A 24,751-nucleotide genomic window follows, 5' to 3' on the forward strand; every position below is an offset into this window, starting at 1 on the left:
CCGGAGCAGTTATTTAAAGCGGACGTGCCAGGCGATGGGCAATAGCATTTGGCCCTGTTAGCCCTTGCTGGAGCAGCCGTGGAGAAGTACGGGGGTGACAGACAGGGGTCAGAAACCAGAACTCGGCTCTACGCAGCCAGTACATGTTCGTTCAACGCAAACATCTGAGGAATAGTCTCAGATTGCCCCCATACTGTTTACAGGACACGACTCCTTATACACCTTCTGTTTAATATACGAAGAAAAAGAAACAAAAAATGGAGACAAAGACTGCAAGGTCTGAATGATTAAGAAGGCTACGTTACGAATACTGGAATCTTTGGTGCTAAATACATATACATATTTTACGATGTATAAAATATATACAAATCCTGTAAATAGCCTGTTTATTTTTTATAGAAAGCCACAACAGAATATGATCAGTATGTAACTATGTAAGAACATTTACATCCGATAATCAACAAGTTCTTCAAATTTGTATTTTAAAAATAGTTTGAGTGTTAATTGTAGGAGGGCCTTGATGGCAGCATTCTGTGAACAGTTCACGTTTAAAACAAGCTCAAGACACGGCTAGAGGGCAGTGCTCTTTTTAGACGTAAGCGTTTTTATCAAACTGTTTTGAAGGGTTTGTGGTTTTAAAATCTTCTCCACCGTGATACTTTGTCCGAGAAGACATGATAGATGTGGCCCCATTGTATGTGTATCCCATTCTGCAAGGCAAAACACAGTTTGGTAGATTGTCTTTTACACGTAGGTCAAACAAAAATGGGAAGAAACCATTTTGCCCCTACTTCCATCATAGCTAAGTTTGTCTCCCTGATTACTTTTATCTTTCTTCCCTTCTGTCTCTCCCCAAGAAATATTTCAATGTCATTTCTGAACAGCTGCTGTGACCAAGAGAATCTGCAGAAGAAACTCATGGCTTCTTAATTTGTTCAGTTACTCTCCTTCAAAACTTATTTAAGGACTTCCCTGGTGGCGCCAGTGGTTAAGAATCCGCCTGCCAATGCAGGGGACAGGGGTTCAAGCCCTGGTCTGGGAAGATCCCACATGCCACGGAGCAACTGAGCCCGTGCGCCACAGCTACTAAACCTGCGCTCTAGAGCCTGCGAGCCACAACTACTGAGCCCATGTGCCACAACTACTGAAGCCCACACACCTACAGCCCGTGCTCCACAATAAGAGAAGCCACCGCAAAGAGAAGCCTGTGCACCGCAACGAAGAGTAGCCCCCGCTCGCCGCAACTAGAGAAAGCCCACGCACAGCAACGAAAATCCAACGCAGCCAAATAATAAATAAATAAATTTATAAAAAAAGAAAAATACTTATTTAAAACTCATCTTCCTGGAAACTAGGAGACTGTGGTGACCTTAATCAGCAATTTCTGCCTATGTGAAAATTCTCATGAGGCCAAAGTGAAGAATATACCCCCAGAGTTAGACCCAGATTTCTACTTACATCAATAGCTTTGGAATGTAAGAATGTCAAGCTCTGGGTTTTTTTTAATGAACTATAATTATATTTATTCTATTCAATATAATATTTACTATATTAAATGTCATATTTAGTATATATTCCTAACCTTTCCCAATTCTTGGGGTTTTGTTTTTGTTGTTGTTGTTGTTGTTTTGCGGTACACGGGCCTCTCACTGTTGTGGCCTCTCCCGTTGCGGAGCACAGGCTCCGGACGCGCAGGCTCAGCGGCCATGGCTCACGGGCCCAGCCGCTCAGTGGCATGCGGGATCTTCCCGGACCGGGGCACGAACCCGTGTCGCCTGCATCGGCAGGTGGCTCTCAACCACTGCGCCACCAGGGAAGCCCCAATTCTGGGTTTTTGAAGTTTCTAAGAATCACATGAACTATCTATAATTTGTCCCACGTGTAACAATTTAGAATAGTACTGTACTTTTTAACAGGCCATTTTTGTCTCTTTTTCATACCTGGGTGCTTTGTTGTTGTCAGATATTGAAAAGCAAAATATGACACCACCAATTATGCAGAGTGAGGCTCCTGCCCATCCAATAAACAGAGCAGCTCCTAATTCATACCTGTGAAGAAGTATCACACAAGTATAAAAGCTTACTTATTTGGGGAGTAAACAACGTTTAACACTACTAGCCAACACTTATTAAATGCTCATAATACATTTTTGCTATTGGAGCTTGTACAGGAAGTAATAACATCTGTATAATGCTTTAAACTTTTTGCAAAGCGTTTTTATAGCCATCACTTGACTATATCTTCCCAACATCCCAAAAGGAAGATGAAAGCATCGCTGTGGGCAAAGCAGGAGCAGTCAACTCAAGCTGGGGCCTCCTGGCCAATCAGCATCTTTCCTCTGGGCTCTGCCTGAAGCTCACAAAGGTTTCCATCTCTTTATTCTGTCACGCAGGCTAAACCATTAAGGCAGACTCCAGTTAGAAAAGGGAAAGTTGCCTTTGCTTTTATTTTAGTTCAACTCAGTGTTTATCAAGCACCCGCTGTGTGCAGTCATGTGCAAGGTACTGAAGGGTGGCAGAACATGCCACCCCAAATGTGCCACTTTGGCAACAAGGATTATTTTGAGCTGAAAGCAACTGAGAAGAAACAGATACGGGGAAAGCTCTCTGCCTTCCCCCCATTTGCCTAAAAGCAGGACATAAATTTGTAAAGCTGTTCCCTATCCCCTCTCTGCCAGGAAGGAGAGAAGTTAATTCCCAGAGACACTGTACATGTTGCTCAGCCCACAAATGGCACCAGAGCAATCTATGTAACAAACTTCACTAACTCATCTTCCATTAGTTCCCTCATCACGTGCCTTCCCATAATTTGTGCCTCTAGAAGCTCAAAGTCTTTTTCCTTTGTCTTGCCACTTCTCTACAAATGTATTGTTCTTTTGTTAAGATGCTATATAAGCTCAAGTTCTAGCCACCCCTTTGAGTTACGCATCACTGGGTACTCCCATGTGTATGTGTGACGCACATGTTAATGAACTCTGGTTTTCTCTTATTAATCTACCTTTTTTTCAGTCTAATTTACAGGGTCCCAGCAGAGAATCTAGGAGAGTAGAGGAAAAAATAGTTTTTCTTCTTCTACAGTGTCAGTGAAAGGTCAGTGATAGGTACAGCCTCATCTTGCTTATCACTACAATCTAGTGAGAGATGAATAAAAAATAACTATAATTTAGTGACAGATTGCTGTGAAGCATCTCCTAGATGGCAGGCCATAGTACTCTGCTCATGACTAGAACAGATGGAAAGATAAGACAGCCCCTGACTTGGAAAGGTCACCATACAAATGTACAAATATCGCTACTGAGAACAACAAAGGAAATCACAGCTGCGTGCTGGAGGAAACCCTTTTAGGGGAGGAATATATATACATTATATATACATATATATATATATGTTTCAGAGAAACAAATAAGGAATGAGGAAAGTATACCAAATCTCGGGCTGTAGTGTTCTCATGTCTGCCTATCCTCTTCCTGAAGAATAGGGATTTTTTTACTTTTATCCTTTTTTCTAAATAAAGAAGTGATTCTCAAACTCTTTGAGCCCACAGACCACCATCACAAGGCAAAAACTGATGGACGACATTCCCTACCTAATGGTGCTTTTCAGTGTCAAATGAAGTCAGAGTGGGAAGGGTCTGTTTGGATCATACAGAATCCACAGAGGGGCTGAGAACGGAAAAGAAGAGGTGAGAGTAAGAGGGGAAAGCCAGGGCCAAGGTCAGCTTGTCCCCCTGAACCAAGTGCAGGGCCAGAGCCAGGCTTAGGTGGCCAGCAGCTGGCGTGAGTGACCTGTGCCTGTCCTGAGCTTTGCCTCATCCTTTTCTACATGCTGTGGTGCTACGTCTGAACTCCCATCTGGGCAGGCGCAGGCAGCAGTGGTGGTGTGACAGTGTGGCCCTGGCCCCCAGCCAGCAGGAGCAGGAAGCAACATTTACACAAGATGAGGGCCGTGTGGTCCACGTGCCCATTTCCAGATCCGGCTTCTGAGGTACTTCACAGCCTCCATTTGCAACTGGGAATGGGTGACGTACACAGTACACGCTGCCTTGTGATCCCTTCTTTTCTCACACTTGTGTTGCCTTCCCTGGGAAATCAAATTGAGAGCTAAAGGAAGGAACAGCTGTAAGCACCTCACCCTGCCCTGGAGAACTGATTAAGCTCTGGGAACCGAGAAACTTCTTGAACTGTTCCAATCAGACACAGTAGCAGAAACAGAAGGTTGACGTAAGTGGGGAAAAACCCCTTCGGTCTGCACAAAAACCAGCTCAAAGAGGACTGAAGAGTGAAGGGCACAGGTGAAAGCAAAAGAGCTGGCCAGATCAAGTGTTAAACTGGTAGTTTTATAAAAGATACCTTCATTAAATATCACGTTACACATCTAAAAAGGATATCCTGGATGTCCACAACCAGCCCTTCTTGTATGATGTTTGGATGAGATTACACAAATAAAACGAGCAGAGGGGCTGCCAAGGTGTAGGTGCCTGTCACCGGACCTCTTTAGACATCTGCAGTTCCCACAGCAAGCTGGCATCAAGTCCGTCTGCTGTCATCCTTTTACTGCAGAGACAACTAAAGGATGAGCGTAGTGAAAATTTCTACTTGGAGGACATGAATATCGGATTACAATTTAATGATACTTTCTATTTTTCTTTATTTTTCCCCCTAGAGCTTAGGCTGTTTTCTCTCCTGAAACTATGCATTAGTATTTAACTCTCAGTATAAATACTCCTGGAAGAAACAGTCTGAGACTTTTTCCAAAATATTTAGCTTTCTAAAATAGGATGCCAGTGCCAGGCATCATGGTTAAAAGTAAGTCTCTAATTATTAATAATAGTCCATTACGGGTTAGGGTTGTAGAAATCAAACCACAGCTCGGCACTATCAATTCATTTAAAAAGAGCAGGGACTTCCCTGGTGGTCCAGTGATTGAGAATCCAGGCTCCCAATGCAGGGGGCCCGGGTTTGATCCCTGGTTAGGGAACTAGATCCCGCATGCCACAACAAAGGTCCTGCACACGGCAACAAAGATCCAGCGGGCCACAACTAAGACCCGGAGCAGCCAAATAAATAAGTAAATATTAAAAAAATAAAAAGAGCAGGGGCTTCCCTGGTGGCACAGTGGTTGGAAGTCCGCCTGCCGATGCAGGGGACGCGGGTTCGTGCCCCGGTCCGGGAGGATCCCACATGCCGCGGAGCAGCTGGGCCCGTGAGCCATGGCCGCTGAGCCTGCGCGTCCGGAGCCTGTGCTCCACAGCAGGAGAGGCCGCAGCAGTGAGAGGCCCGCGTACTGCAAAAAAATAAATAAATAAAAAAAATTTAAAAATAAAAAGAATAAAAAGAACATACAAATGTGTAGAAATCAGAGAATAAATTACCCAAGCAGTTCAAATGTTGGAAACTCTGTCTTTATATTCATTTAAGCATCTTGAAACTTTCTGAGGGGACTTAAGAATCATGAGTTTGGCTTGTATCAAAAACTGGTTCACTTATTCCTGTTTTTAAATATATTTTTAGATTTTCTTGAGGTCACTAAATATAGACTCTATTCCAAGGAGAATATCATTTCCTTTTGAACTTCTTATGAATTCTGTCAAAGACAAACATCTAATAAACAGAACCATTTCAGAGCTGAAGTCTTTAAGAGATTCCACGTCTATACCAATAATTTTTAACAATTTGGATGTGAGGGCTTTTGTGACTTGGTTCTTTCTCTTACAGAGACTTTTTCTTCTTCATTCTGTTGAAAGACACGTATAGCAGACTTATTCAACAGTGACTTGAATTCACACCCATCAGTGTACGTGATCTGGCAAAAATGGCCTTGTATTATTGAAAGACAGGATTGAAGGTAACATCCACTCGTTTGTTCTGGGCAACGTCTCCTTTAACATTTATCAGGAAACTCTTGTCTCTGCCTGGAAATCTTTCTTCATTTTTGGTAACAGGAAGAAGCAGACTTCAACACCTTAGATGATTAGCCAAATTTCAGATGATCTGTTGCAGGTCTGTCTTTTGTTAACAATATCCTCCTGGCCCTAGACCAGCTTTCCCACTAGGAGAGCGGCCTCTTTATCGAGCTGTTAAAATCACCAAAGTTTCTTCATTATTCTGAAAGGCTATCAATTTGCTTAGCACCAGACAGATCCAGGACCGTCAGGCTAGGGACATAACTTCGTTTTACAGATCAGGACACTGCTTTTGGAATATCTCTCAGACATTCTGCTCAATGGATAAGACTCATCAAAGCTGGCTTATTACCTTAATTCATGTATATAATTGAATGTGAATCTAGTAAACAATAGGGAAAATTTTCTCTTCTATACAGAGAAAGTAAAACACAGACTGATCACTTATTATTTTCCCAAAAAAGAACCATAAAGATCTAAGGCATTAAAATGTACCCTGAATTACTAGATGAAGTTAATTCTTATTCACCTGGCTGTACCTGGGGCTCCCAGCTACTGGTCACATGTTCATTTCCTGTTGAGAGAGCCTGAGCTAGAACCACACCTGGCCTAAATTCTGATGCATTTCATACTTCGCCTCCTATTTCAGCCTTGTAACCTGCACAGTAATCCTGAGTGAATGGATTGAGGGACACCTCTTATTTTCAGCTACTCCCTCTGTCTCTCTTGCACCCAATCCCCTGTTGTGACTTGATTTGCCATCCACGGGGAGCTGGTGTAGCCTACCCTGGTCACCAGCACAGAAATGACAGGCCAGGCATTGTGCGAACCATGTGTTTCAGGATGGATGAGAGAACACAGCTATGGTCTCAAGGATCTTACAGTCTAGTGGGGATGGTCAGACATTAAGCAAATGATTATAGTAAGCTGTGATGAAACTTAACAAGAGAAGCAGAAGAGCATGTTTTTGTAAAGTAAACATTACCTGTTCTCCCAAATCTGTATAGATGTGATTCAAGTAACTGTCCACCACCACAATAGCTACTATTACTATCAGCTCACTGTACTAGGGTTTTGTCTTGTGTGCTAAGTTGTTTTGGCATGTGTTATCATATTTGATCTTCATTACGATCCTGAGAGAGAGGTCTTCCTACGGTCATTCTACAAATGAAAAAACTGAAGCTGAGGGAGATCAAATTACTTTCCTCCCCATACCTCAGCTAAGCAAATAGTAGAACCAGGAATTAAAACCCATAACTATGATCCCAGTCCCCGAGCTCTTAACCAACACTCTTTCTCCCTTTTGTGTACACCTTAGCTAAGTAAAAGATGGGATCGATGTGAAAAAACACCATCAGTACAATGCGTTTTCAGTTGTCATTTCAGAAAGATGTGTTTTCGCTCTCTCTGGCTCATTGCGTTCTCAGTGGCTCTAGGGTATGGAATTTTTTCAGAATTCCCTCAGGCTGTCTTTTCACCCAGCACAAAAAGAGGTGAGCGTAATAATTAAAATCAGGGCTTGTTGGACTTGAAAAAAGAAAATGCAGCTCCTCCAAACACAAAACAAAAACTGTTTCACAAATGAAAAAATCCTCATCCTTTTAAGATCCCCAGAGAAAAGTCAGCTTGCTGAAGGTCACAGAGCTAGGTGTCAAGTCTTTTGACATCAAGGATAGTCTTTTTTCAAACATACTGTCCTACTACTCATTTTAATCAAGGGTGGTAGCAGCCAAAACATTCCAGTTACTTTAAAACAACTAAATATGTTTAAAAAAAAAAAGTTTAAAGTTTAGGAAGCACACCCATATATTATCAATGTTAACATTTTAAAATTGAATTCCATTGGTATACCGATCTTTTAAAGATTACCAGCAAAAAGAAACTTTCCTCAACTCATAGGCTTATATAATCCAAGGTCTATATAACTGCATGGATGGATTTTACGTAAACAAGCATTCTACAGGCATTATCTACAAACATACATTTCCCCCAAATACTCCACATCCTTTTGGGGTCCCAGGCACCGGAAGCAGGCTGTTTAGTGCCCACCGACCCGTGTATCTCCCCAGGCTGCTGCAGTCTCTCCTCTCCTTATGCAATTCACATCAGTTAACAGTTTGCTCAACGGTCTGGAAGATACCACAAGATTTCCTACCCAAAGCTTCCTACAGGACTATGAAATACCAGCAGGTGCTTCGCAAATGGTGGCTAGAGTAGAATGGGATAATTTAAATAATAAGCACCTACTTGCATATGGAACCTTCACAGAGAATTCTCAAATTTAGGAAACGCAAAATAAAGACTGATTTGTGTGTGTGTGTCAATTCTAAATTGCTTTTCAATGTTCGTAACACACACGCATTCTTTTCTCTGGTTTATAGTTTATAACAGACATGCGTGCATTACCTTTCCGTGTGTTATGAGTTATCATTAGGGTAGTTCAGAATTCTATAGACTGTATGTTAAGAACAGGTAATCACCTACCATGTGCCACTGTCGGGGGTGCTGTCTATATGTTACTTTCTTTAATCCCCCTAACATTGAGAAGCAGCAGGTGCTATCCCCATTACCCAGAGGAAGCAAGTGCATCTTCCCTAAGATCACAGAGGGGCCAGGGCCAAGGCCAGGGCCAGGAGCTGAGCAGAGAGTGAACTCAAAAACCCGCCTCTTAACCCCTCTGCCTCCTTCCCTCTCTAACCGTGTGTAAAGTGCACAGTGAGTGTCCTTACAGGAGTTCTGATTCTTGCCGATTACTCATGGAAATTTTATAAACCATCCACAGTATAACTTAATATAATATTAGTCAAAGTACATTATAATGTAAAAGGACCACCTCCTGTTCCCAAAATTACACAGTTCAATTCAAAAACGAATCTGTTACTGAGCAACGTCCATGCCATTGATCTCCATTCGTGTGGATAACTGGGGGTTTACTGGGCCTTGATTTTAAGTGGGAAACGATGTGCTGAGTCACAACACTCAAATTAGGCACAGTAACATGTTCTCACGCAAACTTTGAAGTCTGAATAAACTGACACTGCAGAGGGGGGGGCTGTGCTCCAAGATGGGAAATTTTTAAAACAACCAGGGCTGTCCTGTGACACCTGGGGCCATGACCAGCAAGAGTCTGTGGGTGTGAAGGTGGGTTTGCACAACTGTTTATGTTGAAGGAAGAAAATACAGATGGATTTGCAGCAAAAAAGCGTGGGTCAATTAAAATCATACCCTAGGGCTTCCCTGGTGGCGCAGTGGTTGAGAGTCCGCCTGCAGATGCAGGGGACACGGGTTCGTGCCCCGGTCCGAGAAGATCCCACATGCCGCGGAGCGGCTGGGCCCGTGAGACATGGCCGCTGAGCCTGTGCGTCCGGAGCCCGTGCTCTGCAACGGGAGAGGCCACAACAGTGAGAGGGCCGCATACCGCAAAAAAAAAAAAAAAAAAAAAGCATACCCTACATGAAATCCTCAGCAGACTGCCTGAAAACAGTTTAGAATCGAACCTGGAGTTGGGAAGATGAACATAGGATGAGTTCTCATGAGAAGGGTCTCAGACGTGTCTATCCATTTGACAGTTTCAAATTGCTGCGTATCTCTAACTCAAAGCTGTGATGGAGATGATCAGAAATAAAGAGAAGGAATTACACAAGCCTTGTTTCTTTTAAATGGGTTCATGCTAGGTCCCTTAACTGCCTTCCACTTGAGAGTCAAGTGTCTTACAACAATTATCCTTTCCACTAGGCCTCCAAAATTTCAATATACATTTCTCTGTGGCCACCCTTAACACAGCATATAAGATAATGACCTGCTACATTAATATCCTCTGCTTAAGGGTCAGTACCATTAAAATTAATTTACTAGCATTTACTGAGTGCTTACTATATGCTAGGCACATTCCAAATAGCTGAAATGTACTATCTTGTTTCATCCTCACAATAACCTCATAGTTATTGAGGACAAAGGACACAGGACACAGAAAGGAAAGTAATTTCTTCAAGGTTACACTACTAATAAATGGCAGAGCTGGGGTTCCCTCCCAGGCAGTCCTGATCCGAAGTCCTCATTTTTTTTTTTTTTTGCGGTATGCGGGCCTCTCACTGTTGTGGCCTCTCCCGCTGCGGAGCGCAGGCTCTGGACGCGCAGGCTCAGCGGCCATGGCTCACAGGCCCAGCCGCTCCGCGGCATGTGGGATCTTCCTGGACCAGGGCACGAACCTGTGTCCCCTGCATTGGCAGGCGGACTCTCAACCACTGCGCCACCAGGGAAGCCCCAAGGTCCTCATTTTTAACCAGTGTGTAGGCTGCCTTCCTTGCCCATTCCTTTAACCAAATCTCCCCAAGCACACAGTCTTTCCACTCTAGGAGAGGTGCAGACAGACAGTTGTACACCACTGCTGACTGACCATCCCTGCTGGAAATGTCACGGAGCAGGGACTAGCTACAAGAGATGCCCAAATCAGCAAGACGTGGTCTTCACTTCGAGATGCTCCTGATCTGGTTTGGAAGATGGACCAATAAGCAAGTGTCATTGCCCAGTAGGATTATAATCGGAGCACAAAGGGCAAAGGGAGCACGGAGGTGGGCACGTTACGCAGAATGCAAGTCCTGCAGGATATGCAGTGGTTAGCTGGGATGTGAACAAAGGGAGGGAACGGGGTGGTGGTGCTAAAAGCTGAGTTACCAGAAAGGCTGGCAAACTGGAAGGAGTCGTGACTTCATATACTGGTCAGTGAAAACAAAACACAGTTGCCAAACACTTGATTTCCAAGTATATTTTTAAGTCCTGCCAGCGTTAACAAAAGCATCAGAGCAATTCTGATGATCTGAAGTGGCCAGTGCTACCACAGAACAAAGTGAAATCACAGAGTAACACCTTCTTAATATTTAACAGTCAAATTCTGTTTTGTTCCTAACACTTGGCACTTCTATGGAATCCCTTATCTGAGAATCTATGAGCCTTTTACCAAAAATAATTCATTCTCCAAATAACCTCATGATTGCAATAAGCTTAAGTACACAGACATCTATAATTCATTAAATTATAATAAGGACAGAAGAGAGAAGTTAAATATCTAGGCAAGGTCACCTAGTGAGATCGATATTCCTTTCAGCTTCACCCAGGAAAATGTGTGTAACCTAGAAACGTCCTTCTTGAATTGTCTCTTGTGCATTGAACTTGACAGATAACAAGAATGAGGGAATCTATTGGGAAGTAGACAGCTGTTTACTTCTCTAACTACTAAGTAACCACAATGATGAAAAGATTTTACCAAAGTAAAACTTAGATTCTAAAGTAGAAACTAACTGAATGAAGAGTGCTAGAGATAAATAACTCCATGGTTTTAAAAGCTCTCAAAATACAAAGACCCAAATATGAATATCTGAGCCAAAACACTCATGATAAATCTCATTGACTAAAAGCGAATAAATCTAAGATCACGCTGTCCTGTTTCCTCAGTTAAGGAAATTGGTTCAGTGCCCCAACTTTGCATGACTTGAAAAGAAGTTTCTTTATGCAGAACAACTCTTTAAGCCAATCAACTCTTCGGAACAGTCTATTTCAGAAAAAACAAAGCAAGACACTCAGAAGTTAGTGGTTTGGACAACAAAGCCATGGGGGGGATATGTAACTATATTTCAACACAATGATACGGTGAATCACGCTAAGGAGTGCTTGTGACCATAAGCTTGCAAGAGGATAGATTTTTTTATGTAGTAGGTTTTGCTTTAATAAAAAGGAGGAAGTTGGTTTGAAACAGCCCAAAGGGAAGAGTTGAGAAATAGTTTTAAAGGCTTTGCAGGAGCCCATCCTGGAGCCATAAAACATAATCACAACTTGAATGGACGCAAGGAAGTAAAACAAAAGGAAAAAATGGAGAAATGGCAGAAACAACCACAGTCAGGTGAAGCTCTTTAAAGATTGCAGTTCTGTCAAATGATTGTAGGCAGGAAGAAAAATCTCCCCATATGAGCTGTGGGAAAGGAAGGGTTTCAGAAATAATTAGCCACTGAACACAAAGCCTACTACTGTTCGCAGCGCTACTGCCACAATCTTTATGCCAACGATACACCAGAAGCCACTCATTCTGTTCCCTCGTCAATAAAGCACCTACAGAGTTCCCTGCACATAGTAGGAATGTGGTGGGAGCTCTGTGGATGAGCTTAGTTGTGTGTTTGTAACTTAGGCAACCAAGGTGAGTCTTATATAGGGATGTCCTCGAAATCCACAAAGAAGATTCAATTTACATGTTAGAGAATCCTTAAGAAAAACAGCAACAAAACTAGGTTCTGAGGCCTGAACTGTTTTGCAGTGCATTTTGGGACAAGTATCTGCTCACCAGAAATTTAAACTAGAGCCTGTGGCAAGCAGGTGTGCCTCATCGCCCTTCCTAAGGGCCAAACACACGCATGCGTATGCCACAGCCAGGCCATCTAGGACCGGAGGGAGCCACGCTGCTGGAGAAAGATGAATGCATGATAAGGGTGCGAAGAGGAGGGTGAGCCTGCCTCCTAGCTCCATCCTCTCTGAGGCTTCCTCAGTCTGCTGAGATAACAGAAGGCTTTTCTGCTAATCCTGAAAGGACTAGTTCTACAGATCAGGATTTCACACACCGGGCACCATGCTAGGCAAGTAAGAGATGAAATAGATGTTTTCTGACCTCAAGGAACTTACCCTCATGCAGATCCATGAAGACACCAAAGAAATAGTCAGAACCCCCTAGAGCGGTGCCCTTATCCCAACTCTTCCAGGGCTGGCCCTGCCTTTGGCAGTGATTCTCCAACATATTCCTCTGTGTGTTCACGCACAAACTACATCAGAGGCACCACTTACTAAGTTCTAGCAAATGCCAGCTAGGAAGCCCTATCCCCTAGAATATGCCAAAATCAAAATCTCACTTTAAAAATTATGATATTTTGTAAGACCTACGGAGGGACTTCCCTGGTGGTGCAGTGGGTAAGACTCCATGCTGCCAATGTAGGGAACACGGGTTCAACCTTGGTCAGGGAACTAGATCCCACATGCTGCAAATAAGAGTTTGCATGCCACAACTAAGAGTTTGCATGCCACAACTAAGGAGCCCTGGAGCCACAACTAAGGAGGCTGCCTGCCATAACTAAGACCCGGTGCAACCAAATAAATAAATAAATATTTTTAAAAACCCGAAAACCTAAGGAATCAGTCTACTTTGTGTTGATACCCAATTTGCCGCTTATTAATCTTCCTAATTTCCATCTCCTTCTCCTCCATTAGAGGCGTTGATAAAAGGAAAACAGATGACAGCAAGTTAGTCAACTGGATGGTTTTTATAGAAGTTGTATTTAAATAAAGTTTGTGAATTCCTGTAGGTGTCACATGTCATCTTCATGCCTCTTTTCTACCATTGTGGGTAATTAGCATCTGATCATATTTAACAATTCTCAACAGGCGTTGATAATTCCTTGTACATAAGTCATGGTCTTTCTTTGTGCCAGGCACTGCTGGGATAGAAATGTGAGTGAGCTCTGATCTCAAGGAGCTAAACATGTTCTCAATATGCAGGTTTTCTTTTTTTTTTTAATAAAGTCTGTATTTTTTGGTGTGAAGGACCTGTGATTTACCAATTTGTAAGCCATGGTGTTTTTCATAATCCCTCACTCTTGTGTTTTTAATGACCTAAGGTAAATTGGCAAATTGTAGGTGTTATATTTTTAAGTCATTGCAGAAAAGAGCTAATAAAGACATGCATAAAGATAAGGTACATCTTAACTACTACACACAATTAAAAAGCAACCTTAATAATAGCTAACACAATACAGTTATTAATACAAGGCTTTTGCTCTTTTCTAATCAGTTCTAAGGGTACATATACACACTCTCTTAACTCTCACAGCAACTCTATGATTATCCTGATTTTCCAGATGTGAAAACAGAGAGAGAGAAAGAGTAGGCATAGACAGAAAGAGGGATGCTGGGAAGCTCACAGTGGGAATGGAATAGTTCAAAGTAGCACCAAGAATGTAGAAAAGAGGAAAACCTCTCACAGTCCATAATTACTGAACTGAGTTTAACGAAAATCTGAAAGAATAAGAAATTCCAGTGGTACTAAACCGAGTGAGGTGACTGAGCATATAGCAAGCACAGAGCACAAAGGAAAGGTTTAAGTTACTGTGCATACAGATACAGATATTAGCCTCGGCCTTGTGAGAAAAGATGAAAATGATTTTTAAGAGTCTGACAAAGACATCATTAATGATTGTCAGGAAGACAGAACAGTGATGTACGAAAGGTAATCCAGAAAAGTCAGCAATGTCTTTAATAAAATAAACTGTGAGAAATGATTTTGTGGTATATTTATGATATCAAACCCTGAAATAAAAATGTCATTTAAGTATAATATTTAAATGATAACTGATATTTCATTTAAATATCATTAAAATGGTTCTAATCTTCAGGAGAACAGTCTTAGTTTTCACCTCAATGTTTGGTGCCATGCACATCGGTGCAAATCTCATTATCAAAAATCAGGAGAAAGTTTACAAATCAGAACACATTTTCTAACATAGGTAGGGGAGTGAACATCATACTGGGGTCTGAAGCAGTCATTTTGGTTTTCCATTTAATAAAATTTCACAATAAACACTACTGCACAAAAGAAACTTCTTTGATGAAAAATATATGTGGCATACTGTCACAAAAATTACAAAATAGTAGAATATTATATATCATGCATTTTAGAGTTAAGTGTGCTAGAGTTTGGTTGCCTGGTTTGAATCATAGTTCAATCAGCCTATTAGCTTAGTCCAAGTTCCCTTGCACATATTCCTCGAATTCTTTCCCCAATTTTAAAAAAGGGGGTACAGAGAGAACCTACTTCATAAGGATGTTGTAAGACTAAAATAATAAAATAATATTTGCAATGCTCTGCTTGGTACATGGTAGGGGCTCAACATGTGTTAGCTATTATTTTCATTGTACATACATTTACTATTTATGCATAAACTAAAGACAGTACTAGAAAAATCATTTCCTAAAGATTCCTAAATCCACCAGAAAAAAGTAATGGACCCTGATCAGCCATTTTAGTAATTACTCTTTTAAAATTCCATAACATTTGATTTGAAGACTGAAAGAGAATCCCCAGCCTGGATGATAGCAGTACACATGTGGCTTTCTACAGAAGTCTGTGGGAATATTCTCACGGAAGACAAAATATTTGATCTATTATTATTTCTAATTTGGTATTCCTTGGGTTTTCCCAATGCAAAGAAATAAACCTAGAGAAACTATAAAAAGCAACAGCCCATAATTAAAAACCAACAAACAAACTGGTCTGTAAGTGCCAAACCATTCACCTGCAGCTGAGACGGTCACATCTGGGTGTCTGTGCCACTCTTACACCATTTTTTAAAGACCCTGAGTCATGTACAATTTCTTTACAAAGGTTTATTAGGTGGAACGTGTTAAGGCTGTGGTCAACAGAACAAATGTAAAAGGCTAACTAAAAATGAAAAATAGTATTTCATTCAATATCACTTAAACGTTTCTAATCTTCAGGATCACAGTCTCAGTTTTCATCTCAATGCCTGAGATTGAAGCTGGCCCAGAACATCTGGCAAATATCATTTTGGATGGACAACAATCGAGGCAAGCTCTTAGTTTTCTTCTGTCATACTTTATCCTTCTTTCCTCCCCACCTTACACCTCTCTTGCACTTTTCCTCTACGTGACTTCGTACAGTAGATGACATTTAGCATTCTAAATCCTATGCCTTGAGCTATTTAGAGACAAGACACTATGTAACCCTAATGCAGTGATTCGATGCATCTTTTGCCAATGTAGCATATAAAACGTTTGCTCTTGAATGATGTCATCAAACATCATTTATTAGTATGTCTCACTTTCATGAGCCATGGAGGAAATTTATGTAGCTTAATTTAGAAGATGATTTTATATCCATTTCCTGTGAGCCACAAGCATACAGACTTAAGAAGAGTACTTACTTTTGCTCCACGAAGAGGGGATCAAAGAACTCTGTTGTGATTTTGTTTGCATACAGGGAACACCCGGTCATGGAGCACAGCCCTGAAGAGCATCAGAAGGAAAGGGCTATGATTACTGGTGTTTCATTAACATCCTGAAGCACCTTGTTTGGAAGAAAGCTACTATTTACCTGACAGTATGAATACAATCCCAGCCAAACAAGCAATTTTAGCTTTGGCTTTATCTGAGCCTCCGACTTTGGTACATTTCATTCCAAACAGGGCAAATATGGAACCAAAAAAGCCCAGGCTGACGGCGGCGATCATAAGTCCTCTACATGCCTGGATATAACCTGCAATTAGAGTAGGTCATTTACATTAACATAAAACATGTGGTTTTCCAGGAAGAAACTCTCATTTTACACTGTCCTCGTGAATGAGTGTTCTGCTTTCCGAAAAAATAATCATAATGGTTAAAACATATGTTAAGCAAGAAAGAAAAGCAAGTAAATCTGTATGGAGTGCCTGTTCTATGTCACACACTTTTCAGTTTGCCATATGCATGATCCTCAGGATATATCTCTGAGTGTTATTATTCCCATATTCACAGATGAAGAAACTGAGGCACACAAAAGTTACATAATGTGCCAGAGACGAGTTAGTAAGGGGCTGAAATGGATTCCATCCAGCTCTGACTACAAAACCCATGCAATACTGCCTTTCACCCTGGGAAACCTCATCTGCCACGATCTCAACCCTGTCACTCCTTTGCACATCAGACCTTTAAAACAGATGTTTTAATGGTTTTGACGTTGTAATCTTTATAATCGAGCAGAGCTCCCACAGAGTCACATCTTCTAATATTAGTGAAAGATTATAAATGAGACTGACTGGAATGTCATCATGAACCATGAGAAGTCTAAATCAAGATGTATTTTCATGACCTTTTAAAAATTTTCAGGGCACACATAATAACATTGGGTTTAAATAAGCACTAGTTGGTTCCTAGAAGAATATTTTGTAATTATGAAATTAACTCTTTGCATATAAATGGATGCTTTCAAAGTATCCTGAAAGCTTGTTCTGTTGGTTTGTTTGATCATTCCTCCTACACCATTCATTTTCTTAGTCACGTATTTTTATTTGCACAGCCAGGGTGATGGTAAACTTCAGCCTGGCTTTTGTCCAGACACTAACAAATTTTAAGTTAACAGGATTTAAACTAATACGTTTTTACCACATGCCGTCATTTTCATTTCAGACTGAAACAGTGCCGTATTTCAATCTGAAATAATGATGGCACATACTGGTGTGTTCATTTGTTAAGCCAATGAACGTACATATCTCTCAGGTTTACATTTGGCATTAAACTTTTTAATATGAAAAAACTCATAAATGCCAAGATACACCAAGTCATTTATTATTGTGTTCAGGCAAAGTCAATGATAAATAATAATTCTAAGGCTACGATAATCATATATTCAGGGAATAATGGGGGAAGGTGGCCTCCAGTATGTTTCTCAGGGAAAGAATAAAATTTTAAGTTTCAGTCCTACCCCTAGGATCCGTTTTGAAGAGTACCCAGAAGATGCTCTAATTAACTGAACAGATTTAGGCCCCTACAAATGCAGAATGCAATGACAATGATCTTCTATTTTATAGGGTGAACTACTTCCAGACAGAAAATAATTTCCCTGATGGTAAGGCCGTCAAAAACAGCAAAAGAAACTTATCTTTAGCAAAACAGGATAATGGAGGCTTATTTTGGTAGCTATAGTAGTGCTGCAGGGCTATCTGTGTCTCTGCCGCTGAACAGTGACCCAGCTCTATTTTAAACTTCAACCCTCAAGTCCCCCAACCAGAAACCAGGGAGCAATAGAAGCATAGGGGGAGGAAGCCTGTTAGTTCCTTGCAAGATTAAAGACAGTCCTCCAGGACAACCACAACTGACTCATCATTTACCACCAGAGCTACTGGGACAGTGTGGTTTCATGATTTTTTGAGATTTGTTTTAACCTGTGGTTTTGAGGTGTTTTAGCTAACTCTTATGCAATCCTAAACAGACAACAAAGTGTGTGTGTGATATAACCTCTATCCTATATTTAAAAAACTATTCTAGAAAACCTTACCATGCACCATAATTTGCATTATTTTAGGAATCTTACAGGCTTTATGTACAGAAAACACACGAGCCTTGCAAAAGGTTAAGTCTATGGTCTGATCACTAAGAACATAAAACACATTTTCCCAAATGGTACACAGTGGTCAGAATCCCAGGCTGATGAATTCAACCCTTAATGTGACTGGAAAAATAACAGTAGGCTTTAAACTTTAACCACTACTCATACCATTTTTTCCCCCAAGTGTCTCACTCAGTTCTCCGGTCTCAGCCCAGGTACCTACAGCAGGATCAGCTCTGCCCTCTCAGCACAAGAGGAGAGATAGAGAGCAGGTTCTGATGAGGTCAGGTCCCCCCTCAGAACCAACCAGAACCCTGATTTGGTGGGGAAGGTAACTCTCTCTGGTGTGGGAACAGTAGCAATAAATTGCTAACTCATCGCATGCATAAAAGAAGGGTTTGGAGTTCCTGGGGATAAACTCCACTGTCAGCCATAGATGGAATCCAGTTGTTGGTAAGCCTGAGGTCTGTAAATTAGGGGTTACCAGTCCTTAAAACACCCACAGACTCAAGCCTTGGGTGACTTCCCACAAACTCTCTCAGAGTTTATCTTTTGCAAGGCAGACGTCTACAACCTTGCTTTTTTAACAGTTCCGGAGGTCAAAACTTATAAGTAACACCCTCAAGTGAAGTGGTGGTAAAAACCTAGTCAAGGAGGCCATTATTTTTGACAGGTCTAATTTACTGACACCGTTAATAGCTAATTAACACATTAAAGTGCTGAGGCATGAACATATTTGCTCAGAAGTTCTCTGAAGTATAATTTATAGTTAACTCCTTTGGAAGAAATGGCAAACATTCCCACTAACAAAAATAGATGGCATATACTAAAAAAAACAACAACCTGGCTCAAAATGCTCAGCTGCAGTTCAAGTGGTGCTTTGAAAGGAATATGGGTTAGCAATAAACAGAAATCACCAGCTCATTCAACGGTGAGCTTTTCAATTAGTAAATTACTGTGACTTTAAATTAATGAATTCTGTTGGAGGAAAACTTCAAGGCGTCCCTTAAAAGTTAAAATGGTTTTCCAAATGTACCTTATTTTCCATTTCCAGCTAGCAAAAATGAAAATATCCACTTGGTGGAGACAATTCCCTAGCAGTACACCTGGTCGCTGCTGATTGAAGGAAGAAAAAAAGGACGTGCTTTCTCATGCTAGTAGCTTTGCGTACTTTTTGCAAATCCTTGGAGAGAAGGGTGGTATGAGGGGCAGACACGAACCCTGAATTTCACCTCTGGTTCTTCTCTTTACCTGCTGTGTATCCTCAACTGTATTACCTAATCTCTCCAAGCCTGTTTTCTCATCTGTAAAACCCAAGGATAACATTACTTCCTTCACAGGAGGAATATGAACCAAGCGTCTAGTGAATGGTAAGAAACACATCAAAGCTTCCCTTCCATAACACAAAGATTGATTCTAAGCAGACATTACAGTTGGAATCTTAACATGGCATAACATTAAACCTGCACATTTAGCTCTTTCCTTGTAGGGAGAACTGGGGTAACAGTGATACCCCCTGATGATGAGCAATCAGAGCTCTGACCTCACATAGGAGATTCAGAATAATGACTCCATCATCTGTGTCCAAGAGGCATGTTCTTCCACTTAAGACTAGACGGGGAGAGCTGTGAGCCTTCTCTCTCCCTGCTTGGATTTTTCTGCTTGGTTTAAGGAGAGGACTGACCTACTCAGGCCTGTGGTCACCACAGCCCCTGGCAACGTGGCTTTCTCCCTCCACTTCTAGTGCAATAACCAGGAAATCCACATGCAGCATGCTGCAGGCAGGGCCTGCCTTAGGCCCAGCAACCAGCAGATGTGGCTGCCCAGAAAATACACGGCAGAGCGTGAACAAGCAGAGGGGCCTCCTCTTTGGGGGAACTGACTTACCTCCACATGAAAATGTAGCTGTGTGGTTGAACTCCCCCCAAATATTATTCTGAGAGATGATGAAAAGTAAGTTTATAACTTTGTGATAGGCAATGCTTTCTTAAGCCACAAAAGGCCAAGCCAGCAGGAAGAGACTGATAAATGGGATTATAGTACACATTTCAATGTTCTGTATGAGAAAAGACATCACACATTTAAAAGACAAGCAATGGGCCGAGACTGCAACATATATAATAAATCAAGGACTGATATCCAGAGTTAAAAAAAAAACAAATCATTTAAACCAAGAGGAAACAAAAGAACCATGGGCATAAGATATGGACAGGCAAGTCACACACACAAAAAAAGGGTCAATAAATACATGCTAAGGTGGTCAAAATCACAGTGATTAGGGAATAAAATAATAACATGATAGGATGTCACCCATTAAACTGGATGAAAAACTTGGTGGTGAGAATGTGGAGAAACAGGTATTCTCATACACTGTTGGTGGAATGTAATTGGACGATTTAAACTGAATAATAAAATGAATATTCTACTGCTCCGACAATACTATTCCTCAGTATCTACACTACAGATACACACATACGCACAAAGAGGCAAATAGAAAGGTTTTCAGTAAAGTGCTAAGAACAGTGAAAAGCTAGGAAGGGTCCAATGTCCAACAATGGGTAAGTCGTTAAATAAACCAGTTTGTCCAGAGTAATGAATACCATGCAGTTGTTAAAAAACAGTTACTTCTATATGTACTGACTCGTAAAGCTACGTTATTAATTTTAAAACAATGCAGAACAAGAGGTGAAGTCATTTACGTCTCTTAAAGTCATTTTCTAGACACACGAGCACACGCGGAAGGCCATTTTGCGAGCTGGGTTGTATACAAATGTCACGCCTCCTCTCTAGGGCTGGATGGTTGAAGGCTATGCTCTCCTTCCTCCTCATTACCCCACCTGTCCCCAGATATTGAGACCATGACGTCCATTCTCAGCTCAGACACATAAGGTGCACAGTATTCTCACCCAATAACCTTCATGGAGTATTCATCTCTCCATCCCCTGCCTTGTCCCCCAGCTGTCCTGTAGAAGGAAGCGTACCTATCTGGCAGGCTACGTCAGTGACAGTACAGTTACAACAGAAGAATGTGTTTAGGACAGTAACTGTCAATCCCATATTCCTGAATGTAAATCACAGAAACAAGAGCCTGCCTGTTCAAACATCTACCTGGATGTGTGCTCTGCAGCGCACAGGAAATTCAACCATAATTCTAGAGAATCAAGAGCGTACCAGCTACTTATTGTACACACACCAGGACACAGACCCAGGTGTCACTCATCTAAAACCAGACACGTATTCCCTTATACGGAGTTTCCATCAAATACCTCCATTGAGCAGCAGTTTGCTTTTCGTGGCAAGCACCATCTTAGGGGGATTAAATCTTGTCCTTTATTTACTCAGTTATGCAAATAAAAGCTTGCAGAGCAGTAATAAAAGAAAAAGAAAACACCTCAAATTGAGAACTAATGTAAATGACTCTCAAGTTTCTGTCGGGATCCATCTAGTCATGTGCTGTAAAATCCTGGAAGAAAGGAGCCTAGGACTTGAGCAATCAGTGTGACCGGGTTGACATCCACTGTCAACTAAAAAGAGCCAGTCTGAAACTAAAAAGAGCCAGTTTTCTTCGTAAACACCTGTTGAGACTAAAAAGAGCCAGTTTTCCTTGTGAACACCTGTTGTTCTAATACAATAGAGTATAGAGCGTCGCTAACAAGAACTACGTAGAAAACAATTTACTAAAGAACAACGCTGAGGGAGACGCTGAGAATGGGCTTGGGAGGCGCGACACAGAACTTGTCAGTCTCCCGCACAAGATTCCTGCTGGCCAGAATTCTCTACTTTCTGCGGCACAGGCTAGGGCTACTTATGTTCCTAACGTTTAGAGGCAGAGTTAAAGCCCAGCAGACTCATTTGTAGATGCGGGGCGGGGGGTTTGGAGCGGGTGCTCCTGCAACGTTTCCTTTCCCCCCACACACACTTTTAAAAGAACTAACGAAATGGCTAAAGGGAGTTCAGAGCAAGCAGATTTCGCTCTGACAAGTCCATTTTAATCAGAATCCAGCCCTTCTGGGTAGTGCTGGCTGGAGAAAACAAGCCCCCTCTCGTGACTCCGTGTCCTAACAGTCCCCAAGAGAGGGGGGTCCCACTGCCCTGTCCTCAACTCTCGAGACAACATAGCTGCTTCCCTCCATCCCCGTCGCCTGAGAGTCACCTACCCCACCCAGGCCTGTCTGCGTGCCCCTCTCTCCCGCCCCGGGGTTCCGGGATCGGACAGGCGCCCCCCGCGGGACTGACGTCCGGGGAAGGAGGGCCACGGGCACCGGGGACTCTCCCCGGCTCCTTCAGGCACTGAGGGGGAAAGCGGGGCCGGGCTTTGGAGGAGTCCGGCCCGGGGGTCCCGCCGGGGGTCGTGGGGTCAGCGGGCGTCCCGCCGACAGGCCGTGGAGGAGCGAGGGGCAGGGGCGGGGGGCGACGGGATGCAGACCGTCTAGAGCCAGCATGGAGGGGAAGTCCTTGCAGTTGGAGACGCCCGTGGAGTCGGTAACGCACATCTTCCAAAGGTTGGCCCAATAGGTGGCCGTGGTGATGACCGTGCCGTCGATGGTGGACACCTTCCAGTAGTCGGTGGGCAGCGTGGAGGACACCAGCACCCAGCCGGAGATGGAAACCATGAAGGCAATGATCTCCGACGCCGTGCTCGCCATACCGCCCGCTGTAGCAGCGCTCGCTCTCGCGCACCTGCTCGGAGCCGCGACCCCCGCGCGCCCAGCCGCGCGGCTCCGCCCCCTCCGTCCCCGCCCACCCCGTCCCGCCCCGCCCCCTGCAGGCCCGGCGCTAGGGGGCGCGCCCTCTGGGGCAGAGAAGGTTCGCGGGGAGCTTTTGCGGTCGCCACCTGGGTTCTCTCGAGCCAGCTGGCCTGGCGCCAGCGGTCTGGAGGAACGCACGCTGGCGCGTCCCTGTGCGCCCCCCCACCCCGCGCCGCCATCCCCGGGGCCGAGGCACAGCCGAGATCGGCTCTCCTGTTGGACAGACTGGCAGCCGGAGGTGGACAACTTGCTGCGTTCGGGCCCTCTCCCCTCCCCTCCCCTCCCCAGCCCTACCCATTGGCAATAGCTTGGCTTCTAGGATACCTTGTAAAAGCAGAGCAGAAAAAGGCTTTTGTGTGCCCGGAAAGGACACCAACTGCTAACGCAGCCCTTGGCCCGCTGAACCCTAAAGATTTAGTGCCACGCTCTTTTGAGTGACCCAGTTCGGCTTGTCAAGGAGGGATCACTGCGGTTCTGGGCTTGAAGTCGGCCTTGCGCTAAAATTCTGCAGTTCCTTTTGACCCTGCGGTATGAGGAAGGTCACTGTCAAGAGGTGCGTGGCACAAACCTAAATTCAGAACATAAGCCTATGGAGAGCACAGGCTGCGTCGGGGCTTATCTTTACAGTCCTGGTCGTGACTGTTCCAGCCACAATGCTGGCCTGCTGATACCAACGTACTACGCGTAGGACGTGCATTTAAGACGTTTCTCCTGTGGGTCCCTTGCAGCTGCCAGTTCTGAGTCTCTTCTATGAGCCGATGGGCTGTCACAGCTGCTCTGTATCTTGTTTAACTTTTTTTTACCACCTCCACCTTTTGCACCTAATTGAGGATTAAGCTCATTCCTTCATTGCTGTTTCAAAGCAAACTTAAAGATCAGGGTGTACTTTGGGCTCCAGAGTTCACACAGTTGAGCATAAATGAGAGAAAAAAGACTCTGACTTTATTATGGGTTTATTATTTGTCCGTTTAAAGGTCTTGCAGTTCGTGGTATGAACTTTCAGGATTTACTTCTTCCCCAAAGTAACCAAGGTCTAAAACCTCTAAATCAGATCTGCTATAATAACGCTAGTTGCTAACCCCCAAATTGCAGGGACACTTTGGTTCATTGTGAAGAGTTTCTCAATTCCCCTTTGTCACTTAAAAAAGCAAAACAAAACAAAGCAAAATTGGTACAGAATGAAATTAGAGGTGATTCAACATCTGTGAAGAAGAGAGGAGGCTGAATTACAGAAACATCAAAATAGATTTGGGAGGACCATTGGAGATTGTATGGATATACTCCACACTCAACAAATCATCCTATTTCTTTTAGAACTTTTGAATTTTATTTTATTTTTTATACAGCAGGTTCTTATTAGTTATCTATTTTATACATATTAGTGTATACATGTCAATCCTAACCTCCCAATTCATCCCACCACCACCCCCCACCACCCGCCCCCTGCCACTTTCCCCCCTTGGTGTCCATACGTTTGTTCTCTACATCTGTGTCTCTATTTCTGCCCTGCAAACCAGTTCATCTGTACCATTTTTCTAGGTTCCACATATATGCGTTAATATATGATATTTGTTTTTCTCTTTCTGACTTACTTCACTCTGTATGACAGTCTCTAGATCCATCCACGTCTCTACAAATGACCCAATTTCATTCCTTTTTATGGCAGAGTAATAGTCCATTGTATATATGTACCACATCTTTATCCATTTGTCTGTTGAAGGGCATTTAGGTTGCTTCCATGACCTGGCTATTATAAATAGTGCTGCAATGAACATTGGGGTGCATGTGTCTTTTGAATTATGGTAGTAGGATTGCTGGGTCATATGGTAATTCTATTTTTAGTTTTTTAAGGAACCTCCATACTGTTCTCCATAGTGGCTGTATCAATTGACATTCCCACCAACAGTGCAAGAGGGTTCCCTTTTCTCCACGCCCTCTCCAGCATTTGTTTGTAGATTTTCTGATGACA

General features: G+C 42.8%; 1 protein-coding gene across 1 annotated transcript; it reads right to left on the bottom strand.

Annotated features, from left to right (window-relative positions):
• CLDN10 (claudin 10) lies at positions 1–22,754 on the bottom strand. Its single transcript, XM_022576927.2, has 5 exons — positions 22,461–22,754; positions 16,046–16,207; positions 15,876–15,957; positions 1,941–2,048; positions 1–710 (listed from the first exon to the last, which is right to left on the bottom strand). The coding sequence occupies exons 1-5, from the start codon at positions 22,678–22,680 to the stop codon at positions 590–592; spliced, it is 693 nt and encodes a 230-aa protein (XP_022432635.1). The 5' UTR covers positions 22,681–22,754; the 3' UTR covers positions 1–589.
• Between the last annotated feature and the right edge of the window lie 1,997 nt (positions 22,755–24,751).

The sequence above is a fragment of the Delphinapterus leucas genome, chromosome 18 (assembly GCF_059928025.1).
Source record: "Delphinapterus leucas isolate spDelLeu-1000000601 "Yukka" chromosome 18, BTC_Dleu_Yukka2, whole genome shotgun sequence".
Classification (NCBI taxonomy): Eukaryota; Metazoa; Chordata; class Mammalia; order Artiodactyla; family Monodontidae; genus Delphinapterus; species Delphinapterus leucas.

Bases quoted from the DNA above. Each gene is read 5' to 3' on its own strand.
- CLDN10 (XM_022576927.2), bottom strand. From the start codon at position 22,680: ATGGCGAGCACGGCGTCGGAGATCATTGCCTTCATGGTTTCCATCTCC. The intron at 15,958-16,045 runs GTAAATAGTAGC...GATGCTCTTCAG, and splicing joins GATTGTATTCATACTGTCAG to GGCTGTGCTCCATGACCGGG. The intron at 2,049-15,875 runs GTAAGTACTCTT...ACTTCTTCACAG, and splicing joins CCCCTCTTCGTGGAGCAAAA to GTATGAATTAGGAGCTGCTC.